This window comes from Cyrtonyx montezumae, unplaced genomic scaffold, assembly GCF_038088225.1.
Source record: "Cyrtonyx montezumae isolate F1298 unplaced genomic scaffold, pur_monq_1.0 scaffold_2, whole genome shotgun sequence".
In the NCBI taxonomy this organism is placed as follows: domain Eukaryota; kingdom Metazoa; phylum Chordata; class Aves; order Galliformes; family Odontophoridae; genus Cyrtonyx; species Cyrtonyx montezumae.
In genome coordinates this window covers 59,765,755-59,784,541 of record NW_027071936.1, presented here as the reverse complement: position 1 = coordinate 59,784,541, position 18,787 = coordinate 59,765,755, and the positions used below count along the sequence as shown (strand labels likewise).

The 18,787-nt window shown below is 38.2% G+C and overlaps 1 protein-coding gene across 2 annotated transcripts in view; it reads left to right on the top strand.

The window, feature by feature from the left end:
* The window catches only part of HGFAC (HGF activator), a 40,871-nt gene extending 22,960 nt beyond the window's left edge, over positions 1 to 17,911 (top strand). For both annotated transcript variants that reach the window (XM_065735873.1, XM_065735872.1), the window contains 7 exons: positions 5,294 to 5,468; positions 7,524 to 7,609; positions 8,461 to 8,701; positions 10,948 to 11,087; positions 13,199 to 13,339; positions 15,199 to 15,347; positions 17,014 to 17,911. In XM_065735873.1, coding sequence (XP_065591945.1) covers positions 5,294 to 5,468; positions 7,524 to 7,609; positions 8,461 to 8,701; positions 10,948 to 11,087; positions 13,199 to 13,339; positions 15,199 to 15,347; positions 17,014 to 17,184 — 1,103 coding nt within the window. In that variant the 3' untranslated portion in view covers positions 17,185 to 17,911. The remainder of the gene's footprint in view (positions 1 to 5,293; positions 5,469 to 7,523; positions 7,610 to 8,460; positions 8,702 to 10,947; positions 11,088 to 13,198; positions 13,340 to 15,198; positions 15,348 to 17,013) is intronic.
* The last annotated feature ends 876 nt before the right edge of the window (positions 17,912 to 18,787 follow it).

Genomic DNA, 18,787 nt, shown 5'->3' with positions numbered 1-18,787 from the left:
AACTGAAAGATTTAAAAGCGTATGAGCATAATATTGTCAACTGAGACTCCACCTCTGTTTCACTACATTAAGGTTCATAGAAGGTTGTGGACAGAAGATTACTAACAAAAGTGGCTTCAGAAATTGATTATTTGTAAGGCATCGTTCATTAGAGATGATAGATGTGAACAGTGATACAGAGGCTACTCTGATGTCCTAGGCTTCTTTACAGTCAGGAGTTGTAATTAAGAGCTTGGCTGCTATAGAGAAAAATAAAAGCAAATAAAGGAGCACTATTTGCATGGAGGTTGTGGATTAGTCATTTACAGTGGATGTAGCAAATCTAGGCCAGAGAAGAGAAAGGTAACAAGCTATACACTATACTGTATAGGAAAAATTGTTATGATTGAGCTATAAGCAGAACACCAGGCAGTAGGCAAAAATTTCTCTGAGCAGACAGGAATACATTGGAGATCTTAATTTTTATAAAGAAATACGGTGTTTGTTTTGCTTTCCCAAATGTTTGTGGGCATTGAAGTTTTCCTTCCTTGTGTCTTCCTTGGTGCCTTCTTAGATAGCAAGTCTTTGTTTTTAACTTTAGAATAAACTAATATGATTAATCTTAGCAACTGATAATTACTTTTGTTATAAGGTCTCTGAGTTGGCAGTGGCATTAGTTGTTGGATGATGATTAATTTAAGGATGTTAATGTGCTTTTAATCCTATTTTTGATTTACCGTGGACAGCAGAGTGGTATCAGTTAGCTGTGTTTTACAGAGGGCACGGGTCCTCTTGAAAATAGAGAGGACTGACACCCTTTGATACAAGTAATGTGTTATGCTATGTAGCTGTCAGTTAGGGAGGCTGTTGAGGGGAAGATTCAATGAGCTTCTGATACAGCTCAGAAGCTTTTATCTCACCCCGAGTTACTGCAGAAATCTCCTTTGTAGCACTTGCTTCTCCCATTGCTTACTTTCTCCCACCAGGTCACCCTTGGCTCTTCAGCTGCTTCAGAAACTCTCCTCTCATTACTGGCTCTCTCATGAGCAACTGCTCCCCCATTGTCCCTCAGTAAGTGCTAGAGAGTCTGGTTCTTTTTCCACTTTGGAGTTCACAGATTTTGGGATTTGAACTTTTATATAAAAAGATTCAGCTTCCTCAGTAGATTTGTACATCAGGTTTTATAAAAGAAAAACAAATTAGCTCTTCAGTTTTGTCTCAGTTGATCTAGAGTATTTGTAAATGCAAGATTACAAATATTTGTTGGAAAAGAAATATTTTAAATGAGTTCAGCTGCAGCAAGTGATGTGTGCAATCCTTAAGTTTGGATGCAACTTAAAAAAATCTTTTGTGCTATACAAATCACTGTTTTTCCAGCCCTAAGATCATTCTTTTTTCACATTGTCAGTTTCTATTACATTTAATTCATTACAAAAGACTACTAACTTTCTCACATTTTTTCACTGTTTCTGGCTTGGAGAGATTGCGTGTGTTTCACAATTGAGCCACAGTTTCATGGGGATTATATTTTAGTGTTATGTGCTGTGAGGCTGGAGGTTTTATTGGTATTCAACAAATGGGGAAGCAGCACATAATATGAAACAATTATTTGTTATAAATTTGTTATATGTATTATCTGCTGGTGTATTAAATTATAAGCTCAACATAGAAGTATTGAGATCTTGGTAAATATTGTAGGCATGTGGCAGAATTATATAGAAATATAGCTATGTAGAAATATAACTTCCTTATATTTCTGTTGTAGTTTATAATCATTAATTAACAAGATCCAAAAGTGGGAGTAGGTGCTGTTATTCTTACTTTCAGAGGGAGGGATTAATGCATGACAATGGGAAGCAGTTTGCTACAAGCCTGGGGCAGTCCAGCATGGTGTTTGCTTCACTTCACATGGTCCTATCTGCCTTACTGCTCTCAAAACACCTGAGGGTTTTTCCATGCAATGAAATGAGGAAATCTGTCAGAGCAGTGTCTATGGATATGGAAGATACCTTTGTGTCATGTTTGTATTTATCTTGTAAGCTCACAGCTACGGAGGACAGGAGATATGGGAACACCTAGGTAGATCAAGGAAAGACAGGGATTTCTGCAGGCATCCAGTGAGTGTGAGATGTATGCAGAGACATAAAACTTCATTACTCACTGGTATTTATCTTTGTTGTTAATAGATGAAACCTGAAATTGAAATATAAATTGATAGGCATATTAGAAGGCTTCAAACAGGTATGAATATTCTGTCTTGTGAACAATCATCTATCTAGTGAGAGTTGAAGAGCTTGCTCTGACCTACACAGGGCATGCATTTGGCACTGAAGCAGGAATGGGCATACACTTCAGGAAGGCTCTGGATGTAAGATGGCCTCTTAATTCCACCAAGGTTTACTCTTGGTTATAATTTTCTGAAGATCTTTTCCATCTGGATAACTGATAATTGAGACACTGAGAAAGACATCTCGTAAGAGCAAGTTCAAGCACAGAGGGGGCTTGTCTTTGTCCTCCTTCCACTCTCCCCTTCTGTCACAAACTAATACAAAGCAATACAAAGAAAGCAACTCATTGAACATGATATTTAATAAAAGCATTATGGATTTGTCAGGGGTTTAAAAAAATGATTTTCAGGAAAAACAAACAATTGTGACAGTGGCACAGATCTGCAGCATAAGATCTGTGCTTTCACTCAAGTGAAGTTTCACCTGAAGCTACAGGCTATTTCCAATCTACTGCTAATTGGCAGTACCACAGGAAAGTGAATGAACAAGAAAAATACATACGTTATGTCCTCAGTTCCTTTCTTTCACATAAGAAAATAAATGTGTTTCAGAGTGATGTGAAGCTGAAGAAACTATAAAGAATTCAGAGTGAATGATTTCCAGTCAGAGCAAACCGTTAAGAAGTGCTGAAAGCAGACCACCTACACACTGCTTGTGAGAGAGGAAAAAAAAAGATTTTTCAGTGCTGCAACAGTTAAAAAAAAAAAGAAAGAAAAATGAAAAAGATATGTAGGACTGCTGTAGTTCCTGAGATTACTTTTTGAGAGTTGTTCTTCCTGAATTACAGGGAAAAGATGAGAAAGATTAGACTTTGGATATATTTCTTGCTGGCCTTAGATTCTTAACGAGATACTCTTTAATAGCTGTGATGAAGATGCCATGGTAGTAATGCAAGCCATTAAAGTGAGGAAACAACAACTCTGTTAACCCAGATGCCTCTCCACAAGATGTGAGATTAAGTTACTTTGCTCCTGTGCCCAAAATATCTATTAGAAAACAAAACAAAAAAAAGTCTAAGAGATATTACTGTTCTTCTCAACAAGTACAATATGTAGTGCAAACTTCTTGGAGAAGGAAATCTGGCAGATGATTTAGAAAGGAGCCAAATTCTTCTAATTATAGTCATTTGGCAGCTTTAGTGATGACTGGCAGATATGCAAAAACAGAGGTGCATTGGATTTTTAGCCTGACAAGGTTGAGCACAACTTGTAAACACCATCTGCAAGATGTCCGAACCATCACTATTGCAGAATATGGGCATAGTTCTGCAGCAAAACAGAATCTTGTTTCATCCTCATAAAAGCAGGCAACTCTAAACCATTTCTGAATGTAATAAATACAATACAAATAAAAACAGCACCTGGCATTTCCTTGGATAAGTAAAAGCATTTTGCATGCAGCATGATAGTGGCATTTTCATGGCAGTTTTAGGCAAACAAAGCAGCTTAACTTGCATCTTGCCCAGAAAATAAACGGCAGGGTTGCCAAGAAATGGTTACTGTTGCTAGCAATACAAATGGAAAACAAAATCTATTCTGTGAGTTCTGAGATTAAAATATTTATCTGATTTAATGTAATATTCTCAGTCATTGAAATAAAAGGACTTTGATTTATTGAGTGGTAAGGAGGAGGAATTTCAGGCTTCCTATTTCAGGTGTGGCTGCCAGGTCAAGATAGAAAGCTGATTTTGCGAACTATGTATTTCTCTGCTAACTCACGTTGAAATCTCACACCAAACTTCTTGACCCCCCAGTTCCCAAATTTATGCCATATGCCTGCTTGTGGTTTTGAGGGCTGTTGCTGTACTGATGACCTGTAAGGATAGTTACCACCTGCAGTTCCATGCTGCAGTTCACCGTTTCAGTGCTGCTTGTATGACCTGGTTCACCTGGTGTCACCGTGTTCTGTCAAAATAACAGATATTTGATAATGGTTACACACATTGTGTGCAGTGATTGATTATTCTCACAGTGTGTTTTTCAATACTTAAGCAACACTGTGATGCTGTATATTTCAGTTTGTTTATAAGTTTAGAAGATTCCACCAGTCTTGCAGATGTCAAGAATCAGTCATACTGGTATGGCTGGGATAAGACAACCCTCCGAGGCTTGGTCACAATTAATCCTCTTTGTACATTAGATGGTTTTGTGTTTCCTTTGCAGTACTCTGAGCCATGTTTTGAGGTGTAGACTTACTCCTCAGTTTAGCTATTCGTATAGAAATGCATCTCCATATGCTTTTCAGCGAGAACACTGGTATGTGCTGTTGATAGATCTTGGCAGCTGAGTGTGTCAGACCTATCTGAAGAAATATCCCATGTGCAGGTGACATAGAAATGGAGTTTGAATATGAAAATTCAACCTACTTGTTTCATTTTTGTAACTAGTGTTTGCCACATGTATCTACATATATATATACACTGGATATGTACAAGGCCATAAAGAGAAGTATTTTCCAAAATCAATCCTTTTAAGCACTCACTGGCATGGCAGGATTGATTTCACTAGTTTACAACACAGGCAGCTATCTGAGATTCTTGACTTAAACTCCCTTCATTTTCAAATGAAATTCTGTCAGCATAGTCAGGAATGTATGTTAAGGTTCTTCTTCACCTTGAAAATGTCATCTCTAACAGGCTAGGTCAGTTTGATGCCAGTAATGCCTGTTTCTTTTAATTGACTAAAATGGGAGTCTCCATCGATGAGCTCAGCTGTTTCTAAAATTAGACAGTTCCCAGCCATACTGTTGATTTTGCTCTAGATTTCTTACTAAAATGCTCCATATGCAATGAAAACATTAGGTCTAATTCTCCTCGTGCATAGTATTTTCTTTGTGCATGTAAACAAACATAAAATGAGGCTGTTTTAGAAGTTTTAACTTGTTTTTAAAAGTCCTTATGGAAAAAAAAAATCTTTTGAAAGGCAAAAGACATTACAGGCTTGGGCCCTTTGCCTCTCATCTGGGACCTCGTCTGTAAAACAAGTTTTTAACAGATAATTAGCATCAAATCTCATACTCTTTGACAGTTCCTAGTCATCAATGCTATCGTGGCAACGGCACTGATTACAGAGGTACGGCCAAGATGACAATTTCTGGACATAGCTGCTTGCCGTGGAATTCAGACTTACTCTACCAGGAGCTTCATGTTGACAGTGTTGAGAAAGCAATACAGCTCGGCTTGGGGCCCTTCCCTTACTGCAGGTGAGGAAGTTTGCTCAGTGATAACAAAACAAGATGTGGATGAATATATTGTGGAAACAGATTGGGAAGTGAGAAGGGGCAGGAATATCAAAGCAGGTGCCACCCTTACTTTGGAAAAGCTAGGCTGGCTTAGTGGCCTGACACAGAGTAAAAGTTTCTAGAAGACAAGATCTGGTAGGTAGTATAGATCAACATGTGGTTCTGCCAAGAAGCTTAGACATACAAGATATTAAAAAAAAAAAAAATTACTCAGAAATGACTATCCAAAAGAGAAATTATATAAATTTATATAAATTATACAAATTGAACGGTTAGCTTCTTATTTCAAATTATGATATTGTGCAATTTTTGATACAAAAGAAAATATTTTAGAAGTGGAAAAAATTAAAGCCACTGTGTTTCAGTAATGCTGAGGTGGGATGTCAAATTCCTTTTAAAGAAAAATGACCACAAAATAAAATTTAGGCATATCATCTTTGATCAAATAATGTACGATCTATTATGTTTCTGCTCACAATTTGTGTTGAGTTCTAATGAAATTTTTTACATCTTTCTCCTGTTACTTCATCTGAGTTCTTCATGAAGTCATTGGATATCCATAAATAGACTATATGTTTCTAGCAGAGGCATTCCTAAAGCTGAGCATCTTTGGTACTTCTCCACAAACTACTGGCAAGCTGTTGATAAAAGGCATGCACGTAGGTTCAAAGTAGCTCTTTTTTATCAGAAACAAACTAACAAACAATTACTATTTTCCCCTTCCCCCTGCAAAATCCAAGTTGTCTTCCTTTCAGAGGTTTGGGCTGGATTCAAACACTTCAGTATAAAATCTATGGTGTCCCAGCACACCATGAAAATTTATTGGGCGTGTATTCCGTGCCTTGATAAATCCTGATCCCTTCAATTTGCATCATTTAAGCACAGTATTCACTTGCAGATTTCAAGTGCAAATAACAAAATGGTATAGAAGCTGATGTGTTAATGTTCTGTAAAGCTGAGAAAAAAGCTTTTCACTTTTTTGTCAGCGTGTTATAATTTCTGGGGATCTCTCTGCTGCACTAAATAATCCTTCAGATATCTTCTTCTTCAAATAGTCTAATTTAGAAACGTTGGTGGAAGATGACTCAACCTGTGTTGCTTCTTCAGATCTGAAAAAATTGAAAGTGCTTTAATCTTTTTTGAATAGCAATCAGATTTAAAAAAAAACATTGAAGAATTTTAGAATAATAGATAATACTTTTGATAAATCCAACTGAAATTGGAATTACTGTTTATCCAAAGTTCTGAATTATCTTGTCTATTTTTCTTGGCCTACTCAAGATTTTTCTGAGTCTTTGAAGTTCTATACTATTGGAGGACTAATCTGGTCAAAGTGCTGCTTACTTGTACAGCATAAATTAAGTCAATTTTGCTGTACCATGGAGAAATCCTAATGGAATCAACACCAAACCTGTTTAATAACGAGCAATAAAAGACTAAATTGATTCTGATATTGCCTTTTGAGGAATGTAATATTTTCTTGAAGTGGTCTCTCATTTCCTCAGACTCACTCCAGAGAATGTGAACTTGAGTATCTCAAATTAGTTTTTGCTAGCAATTCTTTTTATGGATTTTCTATGAATCTACCTGTGGTGGAATTTCCTCACTTAAGAAAAGTAATCTAAAAGAGGAACCTCTCCCATGGGACTTAGTCCTGAAAATAGCTCAGCTGATATCTGTTGAAGCACTTCAGTGTAGTCTGTATTTAAACCAGGTGAACAAGCTCATGCATCTGAATACTTGCAGGCAAATACTACAGTTGTTTAGTAATGTTTCTGCATTTTAGGCCCTAATGAGCTTTATTTTTGGCTAGCTTGAAGCACAAGGAACCCTGCTGAGAAGCTATTCACCCATTTAGATGTATGCAGGCTCTTCAGTGCTTTCTTAGACTGCTCCAAATCCAACCCTCCTATCAGTTCTCTGCAGGGTGCAATAGGAAAAATCAGAAAACATCTGGGAAGCTTGGAATAACTGTGTGATTGATCCATTTAATTTATTCTCCCCTGAATTAATTAGAAATCCAGATGAAGATGAGAAACCATGGTGTTACATCATGAAGAACAACAGTTTGTCCTGGGAATACTGTAACATTCCATCCTGTGGTATGTAAAATATCTCTTAAAATCCATGCTATGAATTAATGAAGAAAGATTTATTGACACTAGAAAAATCCTTCCCACTATCATTTTGAACGTTATACTACTCCCAGGAATATTGAATGTTTTACTGTTTGCAGTATATCAAGTGACAACAAGCTTATTTTCATAGAATCATAGAATCTTTTGTGTTGGAAGGGACCCTTATAGGTCATCTAGTCCAACTGTCCTGCAATGAACACAGACACCCACAGCTCAATCAGGGTGCTCAGAATTCCTTCCAGCCTGGCTTTGGATGTCTCCAGGGATATGGGTATCCACTACCTCTCTGGCAATATTTTTTTTTTTGTGGAGTAGTATTATGACTGATAATTTTTGTCACAGTCTTGTATAACAGCGGTGTCACATTACTGCTTTCCACTACAGTCATTCCAATATGAACAAACTTTCTGCTGAAACATGAAAGGCATCAGAAATAAATAGTATTTCTTTGATAAACAGTGAAGCAGGCTCAGGAGGTGAGTGGTCCTCTGTGAGCAAATAGAGGACTGAAGTCATATGACACAGTATATAATACTGAAAACTAAAGATAGTGTTCCTCCTCTAAATTAATATTAAACTGATGTTAATAATAAAGCTGACCTTTAGAATAGAGCTTTAATCTGAAAAGTCAATTAATCACGTGGTCCTTCTATTCTCCATTTATGGTTCTGATACATCTGACTGATGACATTAACACAAGCATACTAGTCCTTGCTGCTGGAATGACCAAACTCAGTACAGAATCCAAACATGATGACATGTTCCTTAGAAATCATGTGATTTACAGTATGATGCCATTTACCTTTTTATCTTAGCAAGCAGAGAAAGGAGGCCACCAGTTCCAGAAGATATAGACACTTTTGCAGTTGCCAGAAGGCCATGTGGGAGAAGACACAAAAAAAGAAGTTTTGTGAGACCCAGGATTATTGGAGGATCTTCATCTTTGCCTGGATCTCATCCCTGGACAGCAGCTGTATATATTGGAGAGAGTTTCTGTGCTGGAACTCTTATTCAGACTTGCTGGGTTGTGTCAGCAGCACACTGCTTTGCTAACAGGTAAACTCACAGCCGTAAGTGTGACCGTAGGTTCCCTTCTTGCTAGCACGGTGTTCTTGTGAATTGAATTGAATTGAAACAAGCAAGAAGGAAGATGAGTTTACAAAAAGACAGATTTTTCAAATGGAGTTGCTGTTAATCTGAGTGCAGCACATCAGCTGACAAATAGTATGGAGTCCAGTTTTCCTTAAGGAATCTTAAAGATATTGTCTCCAACAAAAGGAGTAAAGTTGTGCTGGGTGTCAGGATGGCAGGACATCGAATGGGAGGTTGCACGTGCAGATATCTGCAGGGAGATGTAAGTATTTCATTTCACAGCTACCTTTTTGCAAGTGTATGCCTGCTTTGTGGTGTAACAGAGATGGCTGTGTTCATTGCTATATTTTTATTCAAAAAGGCTGAAGGGTAAAACAGATTTTTTTTTCTTTGGCCTCCAGCTGCAGGTCACTGGTGAAAACATTGTCTATAGGATGCCCTTACTTTATTCTAAATATTTGATTTTCCAGAAATGCCGAACACTTTTTCTGATTTCAGTTTGATCATGTAGATGGTAAAAATATTACATCATTTCATACAAATTGTTCCTTTGCATAGTAAAGGAGCCAAGAGAAACAAAACCTTGTGCCAGAATGCATACACTGGTAGCTTGTAGACCTAATAATACTGTTGTGAATGCTGTACTGAAGTATTTGGAGCTCGAGCCACAACGCATTTGTTTTTCAAATGTTGTGAAATAGCTACTAACTTTGGCAGCTATTCAGGACATTTCCACCCACTTCCAGCTGGTGGTTTGTTACATACAGATTTTCCATAATTACTGCATTGTAATTTGCACTGTTCTGTATGTTTAGTACTTCTAAGTTAGCCACAATTTCAACTGCTTTCCACTAGGCGACAATAGATCCTTGTGGAGCTAACTTGGTAGTTTTTCTTTCTTTTCTTCTTTTCCTTTTCTATAGCCTCTCCCTTCTTATTTCTTCTCCTCAATGAATCACCTGTATGTCACAGTGGAATTTAGTGCTTTTAAAATCTTTTAAAAATACTATTCTGGGAAATGAGCTTCCACTCTGTTTTACCTGGTGTAGGGAACCTGCTTTGTCAGGGGTGTTAGACTCAATGCTCTCTCCTGAGGTCCCTTCCAACCCCTATGATTCTTATGTTTCCAAAATCTGATTTTCATAGGGACTGGTTTACTTATGCAAGGATGTTGAGAAAATCCTGGCCTTACATACTGATTGAAGAATGTTGTTTTTTTTTTTCCTTGCTTTCTAGTGTCAAAAAAAAAAAGAGTAAACTTGAAGCTCTATTAACCATGCACATAATAATTGTTTCAGGGTAGCTGGGTGTTCTCTGTGTTTCAATTAGTCAGAATCTCTCTCTACCGAGTACATTGCTGTTTTTGATTGTTTTGTACTCAGTATCAGAGCAGAATTTGCAGTGCTTTGATCTCATGAGGCCCCTTCTGGAGTACTGCATCCAGACCAGGGATCCCCAGCACAATAAAGATGCAGAACTGTTGAAGTGTGTGCAGAGTAGGGCCAAGAGGATGACTATTGAGGGCTGGATCACCTCTTTTACGAGGACAGGCTGAATTGGGATTGTTCAGACTGGAGAAGAGTCTGGACCTGGGAGACCTCATAGTGTCCTTCCAGTATCTAAAAGGGGCCTCCAGGAAACCTGGAGAGGGACTCTTTATCATGGAATGTAGTGATAAGACAAGGGGTAATGGTTTTAAACTAAAATATTAGATTAGGTATTCAGAGGAAATTCTTCAGTGTGAGGGTTGTGAAGCACTGGTACAAGCTGACCAGAAAACCTGTGACTGTCCCATCCCTGGAAGTACTCAAGGCCAGGTTGGATGGGGCCTGGAGCAACCTGATCTAGTGAGAGATGTCCCTGACCATGGTTGGAGATTGGAACTATATGATCTTTAGGATCTCTTTTAACCCAAACCATTCTATGATTTGGTGATTCTACGTCTGTGATTCTGTCAAGAAGGAACACTCTTTAATTAGGTTAACAATGGCCCACAGAGCATGGAACTCACTATTACTTTAGTCAGCTTTCTCCTGCCGTACAGTAGAGAATAAGACAGGGAGACAGGTCAAGGCATCATGAGAGGGTAAATAATGGACGTGTTGGGGATCTGAATTTATCAACAGTTCATGGGGCACATAGCCATTGGAAACTGGTTTTCATTTGTGCTTCTAAATACAGAATTGTTTGTTCTGTCTTTTGTATTCCAGCCCTCAAAAATCCTCTATTAAAGTTGTTCTTGGTCAGCACTTCTTCAATAGAACGACTGATGTAACACAAACATTTGAAATTGAGAAATATATCTTACATCCTCAGTATTCAGTGTTCAGCCCTACTGAACATGATATTGGTGAGTATTTTCTTTCTTGCAGTTTTATTTCCTGTTCAGTTGACTTAGTTCCAAGTTTAGCTGATGTGTTGAAAACTGTTCTTAGGGGAAAAGTAATAGACATAAAGAGAGGCTTTTGAGAACAGAGGGTTCTTATCTCTAGCAGGGAAATAAGCATCCAAAAGCTAGACAAATTCAGATAAGAAATAAATTGTGAATTTTAAATAATTATGGTAATTAGCCTTTGGAGCAATTTACCTTGATGTATGGCAGATTCATCATCACTTCAAGTTTTCATGTGATTACGCATTTTTTTCAACTGTACCAGAAACTGTGGGCATGATGCAGGAATTACTTGCTAAAATGTTATTGTCTGTGTTGTATAGAGCATCTGACTAGATGAATATAATAGCCCTATCTGCTCTGAAAAATTGATGTTACTAAGATTCATTCTTTAAGCTAAGGTGAGAGATTTAAAAATCAGCTGTCTTATCAGTCAAAAGTTAAATGACCTTCTGATTGACCTTATAATGTTAGTCAGAATGACAAAAGAAGAGAAACTTGCTTCTTACTTTCTAATCTGCTTTTATGGAAGTTGGCATATCTCCCTGGGGCATTAAGCTGTGTGAGCTATGAAACTACTTAATAGTCTGGCATCAGGGTAACTCAGGTCAGGAATGTACTGTCTTTTTTGCTCCCAGATGGTGAATATTTTCCACTAAGTAGCAAAAAGCATTTAGATTCTGTGTTGGTTGGAACTCTGTCAGAGCAAACAAGATCTTGTCATGGGGCATTTATCTGCTCTGAAATATCCTGGTGTAAATCACAGTTTACAGGTTGAGATCTCCAAACTTTTTGGACTACTCTGAAATTTGGCATGTATCTCATGTGCATTGTCCAAATTTAGGGTTGTCTAGAGATGGAGTTCCTAAGATGGTCTCCACTGCAAACAAACAAGCAGGCAGAAACTTGAGGGAAGGACACGTGGGCATGTTCTACCTTACCAGTGACTTCTGGTGCAGCCACAGATTTATTTGGTGCTGCAAATGCATTTTAAAAGGAAACAAGCTACCACATGAATGTTTGATGGAAAGTATGGGGAATTTAGAAACAGATTGAACTGGTGAGGGAGAACAGAAAGGTGAGGAAGACCAATATGATCAATACTAGAGTAATATTTGTGGGCTCACTGGCCTGTGTGATACTGTTATGTATTCCACAAAAGCCAAAAGCTGTAGTCTGTAGAGAAATGAGATTATCCAATGGGATCTCTTGCTTTCCACACAGTGGTATTCAGAAAACCTGCAGCTTCTGAAAGCTGTGATATGAAGTTCTAATGGGTATTCCAAGGTATTTCAGCTCTGTCCTCTTTGATTGGTGTGCTCAAACACAGCACACCTTGTTACACCAAACACAGCCTCAGCCTATGTCTAATCACAGAAGGTTAGATACAGGAAAAGCAAAGTTTCTGCTAGTTTTGGCATCTGCTTTCACAGTTGAGCTCGTGATGCTACACAGCTTCATATTTATGCTGTTTTCAGTCTCATGAGTGGGGAGAAAAAGTTGTATAGGCTATATAATTCTCAGCAGCTTTCAGAAGCTTGGTTTTTGAAATAGCCTAATTTTCTAGCCTTTCGTTTTCAAAAATTTGAATTTTGCTGAACTCAGTGACTACAAAGAACATGAAATGCACCAGTTCTTGCAGTAATTAATTTTTTTTAAAATCAAAATGGAATTAAGCAGGTGGCCAGACTTTCAGAAACAGCGAGCACTTGCACATCCCACTTATTTCAGATGAAAGTTGTGGATGCATCACTGTTATTTAACTTTAGGGTGGGAGGAGACGTATTTTCTGTCTTTCCCCTTCTCTACAAAGGCAGAAAGGAAAAATCTGCTCAGTGAGTGCAGCATAAAATAAATATTCCCACAAGAGGAGTAGGTGAATATTTCAGCCTTCAATCTAATGTGAAATCAGGTGCTGTTGAGATGAGTCTGTCTGTCTTTGATTGAAATATCTTAATTAAGAGAGGCTTAGGGGATAATTAAAGTTGTATCTGAGACCCACTGCTGCCAATCCTATCAAAAAAAGGGAACAGACACTTTATTCCTACTGTTTTTTTTCTATTTTGCAGCTTTGATAAAGCTGAAGAAAAGCGGCCAACGTTGTGCTGTCAAGTCCCAGTTTGTTCAGCCTATCTGCTTGCCAGAGAGTAACACCATTTTCCCAGATGAGTTCAAATGTCAGATATCTGGATGGGGTCACAAGCATGAGAGTAAGTAAAATGACAGAGGTGGTGTCTGTGGAAAACACTGGTGAAAACTAAACAAAATGCTCAAGGACATGTTGCAAAACAGGTAGTCTTGTAAAATATTTTCCAAGGGACTTCTGATGGGATTATCTACCTTGAGATGTTTCTATCATTTACATCTTAAATAGTCATCTCAAGACTTCCTTATAGACCCTGAAATTCAGTGGGTGGTTCAGATGAACAAGAAATTAGGTGAATGAGGGGACCAGCTGGGAGCAAGCAGCTTAGCAGTAGGTGCCAAGAACTGTTAAGTGAATCCTACTCCAGGTTTTTCAAGATAGAAATTAAAGACTGCAAAAAAATGCACTCAACTTACTGGTCTGTGATGGAGGTGATCTCTGGCTTCACCATGCAGGCAACCCTGGAAACATCTACTGGAAACGGCTGGAGGGGCTTTGGCCTAGGAAGTGCTTACATTCAGTTTAAGAAAAGCAGAAAGGAAATGCTTTATCTTTCTCATCCTTTGAGATGAGGAATTTCAGGGTCACGAGATGTGGTCATCCTGCCTTGATGAAGAGATAGGAGAAACCTATGTAGATAAGTTCATAAGTTCATAAGGTTGGAAAGGACCTATAAGATCATCTAGTCCAACCATCCTCCTATCACTATCTCTACCCAACTACTAAATTAAGTCCTTTAGCACCTCATCTAGACGCTTTTTGAACAGCGCTAGGGATGGTGCCTCAACCACCTCCCTAGGCAGGCCATTCCAGTGCCTGACCACTCTTTCAGAAAAGAAATGCTTCCTCAGGTCTAATCTAAATCTTCCCTGGCGCAACTTGTGGCCATTCCCTCTCGTCCTGTCATTACTTATCAGGGAGAAGAGACCTACCCCCTCCTCACCACAACCCCCCTTCAGGAAGTGGTAGAGTGCAATAAGGTCTCCTCTGAGCCTCCTCTTCTCCAGACTAAACAATCCCAGCTCCCTCAGCCGCTCCTCATAAGACTTGTGCTCCAGGCCCCTCACCAGTTTTGTTGCCCTTCTCTGAACACGCTCCAGGGCCTCAATGTCCTTCTTGTAGTGAGGGGCCCAAAACTGAACACAGTACTCGAGGTGCGGCCGTACCAGAGCTGAGTACAGGGGGATGATCACCTCCCTGCTCCTGCTGGCTACACTATTTCTAATACAGGCCAGGATGCTGTTGGCCTTCTTAGCCACCTGGGCACACTGCCGGCTCATGTTGAGCCGAGCATCAACCAACACCCCCAGGTCCTTTTCCTCTCTACATTCTTCAAGCCATTCTGCCCCAAGCCTATAGCATTGCATGGGGTTATTGTGGCCAAAGTGCAGGACCCGGCACTTGGTCTTATTGAACCTCATCCCATTTAGCTCAGCCCAGCTGTTCAGCCTATCCAAATCCCTCTGAAAGATAGGTGAAGGATGGAGGGTGGGGGGGTTGGGACCTGGCCTACTCATATTCATAAGAAACTCAGTATGAACAAAGGTTCTCCTAATGTAACTGTGTGATTTAAAGACAAAAAGAGTTTCTACAGCCTTTGCTAAATTAATGATTTAAAATCACATCAGGAAAGAGGAGAAGACAAGAGTGCTGGGGAAGTGTTCCCAGGTCCCTAGGAAAGGAGACAACCCAAAGTGAACTGATGCTTGGGCATGAAATAGTGCTATTTTAGTGGACATGGACACTGACTGCAGAATTAGGAAATGATCTGATCACTAAGAATAACTGTTATCTTTTGGAGAGATTTACAACAAGACATATTAAGTTTTTTCATATGTTGTATCTTGTATACAGATTTCCATGTTATGCTGTTTGCATTTTGTAAAAATTAACTTCTTTTCCTCTCTGGGAATTTTTTTAAAGATATAACTGGTTATTCAGATGTACTGCAAGAAACACTGATTCCAATTATTCCTGAGGAGAAGTGCAGAAGCCCTGAAATTTATGGAACAGAAATCAGTGAAAATATGTTCTGTGCTGGCTACTTTGACAGCAAATCTGACGCTTGTCAGGTAATGTTGTGAGTCATCTTCTGAGAAAGAATATAAATGTGTTTAATTGGAAGAAATGTTACAGTGCTTACTTTTGACAATAGAGTTATCCTAATGAAAAGAAAGGTTCAAAAAATATATATATATACTTACGTGACTGCACTATATGTTCCTATGTTTTTGGTTTTTTTAACCTGTTAATGTCAATTACATTTTATGAAGCTGCAAAAAAAAACAAACAAAAAAAAAACCAACAAAAACAACCCAAAACAACGACCCTTCTGGGTGTTATATCTCTCTTACCTTCAAAAATCCAGGAGCTATACAGCAGAGCAAAGCTGCCTAAGCTGCTGGCTGAGTGTGATGGCAGGGGCTTCCTGGCCAGCTGGCAGATAAGTCAAATCCTCAAGCTGCTACCTCTCACTGCATGGAAATAAGAATACCTGTGTGGGAGGTGGGGAACAGTGGTGGGGTTTGGAGGAGAAAGGATCTGAGTTTATTACAGTGGATGGGTTTTGATGGTGTAGGGTAACAGTCCGTTAGAAAAAGTTTCATGACTTCCATTCTTCATGGTTTAAATTCTTACTATATTTTGTCTCTTTTTGAGTTATGTCACACCCTGGCCCTTGAATAAAGGGTATGGAGTTGCTGTGGTGATAGATGAGACTCATGTGAAACTAAGGTTCACATTATTTCCTAGATAAATCGTCAGATTTTCTCTTCAGTTCATTTTGATGGGGGTTATTCTCTGTTAGAATGGTTTATGACAACGAGGAGCACATTGCTGATACTTGGCAGTGACAATTTGTAAAGCAATGTATACTATGTGCTGGAACTGCTATAGAGATCATCAATTTGTCCAAAGAAGAAGAAGAAAGTGGAGGGATGAGGAAAGGGACTGCACAAAGATGAATGGTCTGAAGAGAGTTGTGTGGTCTGAGAAACCACAGTGCATTGCTACCAAAATTACTGTCAGTGAGATGAGATGTAGACATAAAAAAAAGTTCTGAGAAAGTAAATTAATCTCAGGTGCAAGACTTCATTTATCACAGAAATCTTCTGATATAAATGCAATAATTTTCCTTCTTACTTTGCTCTGAAAAGAGTTTTCTTTTTAAAACAGGAAAAAGTCTCTGTCTGTTTAGTCTCAGGTAACTGGAAGATGGCTTCTTTCACCAGTACCAAGTAATTAAATTCAACAGATGCAAAACTGGGTGTACACCACAATATTATAGCATCGTAAAGTCATAGGGGAAAATGTGTATGTGTGCAACACCTTCTTTGACAATTTTTATAAACTCTGATGGATGCATTTAACTGCAAGCCATACAAAGCCTATAGTGCAGTGTGGTGTAAACATCAAATACATGCTTATTCCACTGGAAGAAATTCCAGTCATCCATGAACTTCAGTACATGTCTGAATCCGGAAGAATTTCAAGAGCATTTCTAAAGAATATCTGATATTTTGATACTGCTGTTTAATGTGGCACTAAAAATAAAAACAACAAACCAAAGACATCATATTCAGTGTATGATAAATAAAAGCCTTCTACAATTAAACTTCAGTTGAGAATTACTTCCATATAAATAAATAAATATATATATAAAGTCTGATTCTTGCATGTAAACTGTTTTTCCAATGATTTTCTGTCAAATCAAATAATTTTTCCTCACTTTCAACACAGGGAGATTCTGGTGGACCTCTGGCCTGTGAGAAAAATGAAATCTCCTATCTTTATGGAATTATCAGCTGGGGAGATGGCTGCGGAAGAGTCAACAAGCCCGGAGTATATACAAGAGTAACAAACTATGTGAATTGGATTAATGAGAGAATAGCCCCTCGAAAAACTAGTTGAACATTTAAATATTATATCATTTCAAGCAGGGTCCAGGAGTCTTTCGGTTTCATTAAAGCGGCACAAATATTTTATTATAAACAAGTATGAAAAGTATTGTGGTAATTCTTAGAAATTCCAAACCAGACCACTAAAAATATTCCTCATCCCTCTGATACCAGTTACAGTTTTAGGGCTGTGGATTTTAGGGCTCAGTGTATGAGACTTTATTTGGCTTACTAAAACTAACACGTCGAGTCTGAGTGTCCCAACATCTACAGCTGTCTGTCTGCTTGATGGATTACATGAAAATAATTATTTGCAAGTTTCTGGTGGAGCTGTCATCCCCCAAAACAACTTGGAACAATGCTGACCTCGTCTTCTCAGATAAGTTAAAGTAAAAAGGAGAAACACCAAAAAGGATATTATCTTTCCCTCAGAAGTGATTTCTTTGAAGGTTGAGAGACACCAGCAGAGTAATATAGGTGAAGATGCTCCTGAGCTAACGACAGTAAACTATCTCTGGGAATAAGACAGGATTTAGGGTTAGATTCAAAACCTTGTAAGCAAATTTTTATGTTGCAGTAAAAATAGAAATAGAAATCTGCTACAGAGCCCTGAGGATAGCAGTGCAGATATTTCACCTTGGATGGAAAACTTTTAAGCCTTTCTTAATTTTGACAGTGTTTTGAACATATCTTAGATTTTGTAATGACAAGTTACTAACTGTTGAGATAATACAAAAAGGAGGGTTTAAACTCCACGGTTGGAGGAGCAGCTTGACATTTTCCTTGGGTATCAGTGATAATCATAAACCACTTGCACTGCTGATATGGTCTACAACATTATTATAAGAACAGACAAAGAAATTATTACAGTGTGTAGCTGTGTAGTTGGCTGTGTTAGCAGAAAGGCTGAAAATGATTCAGCAGAAAACAGGTCTGCTCTCACAAAGAAGAGAAAATTACAACTTTCTTAGTACAGGGACCTTTGGTGATGTCAAATGTATACATTTGGAAGTATTGACATGAAATGTTTTTCTTCTCTAATAGTGAACATTTTAGGTGTTTCAAGGAAATATATTCTTTAAGTTACAGAAATATAAAGTGGTGCTTGGATACATAGATATGTGTTTTGTTTTATAACACTGGCAGTGTCCTCACAGATTTCTTAGTCATGGAGAACTATCTTTTCAGTTAAAGTAAACTTTGTAAGGAAGAATAACCAAAACCTGAAGTGTAAGTACAAAGATAGAACAGGGTTAATCTAGATAAATGATACAAACTGCAACTCTGTGATTCTATGGTAAATAAAAACGATTACCCTCTGTCTTTTAGTGTGTTGTGTATATAGTTAAACTATATTTTTTAATAGTTGTGTAGGTTTTTTACAAGTTGAGAGCTGGTAGAAAAAAACAACAATGCTTCTCTGTGCCAGCAGGCATCTGAAAAGCTCCACATAAGATATCATTTTCAGCTGGTGGTCCTCCCAGCTTTATACAAGTGTCATGCAAAATTTCCAGTAGACATGTGTAAGAGCGGGAAAAAAAACACCTGAGTCACAAAGCTTGGAAAAGGTTTTCAGTTGTAAATAAAGATCAAAGTCGTGAGCTCCTGATTCCAAA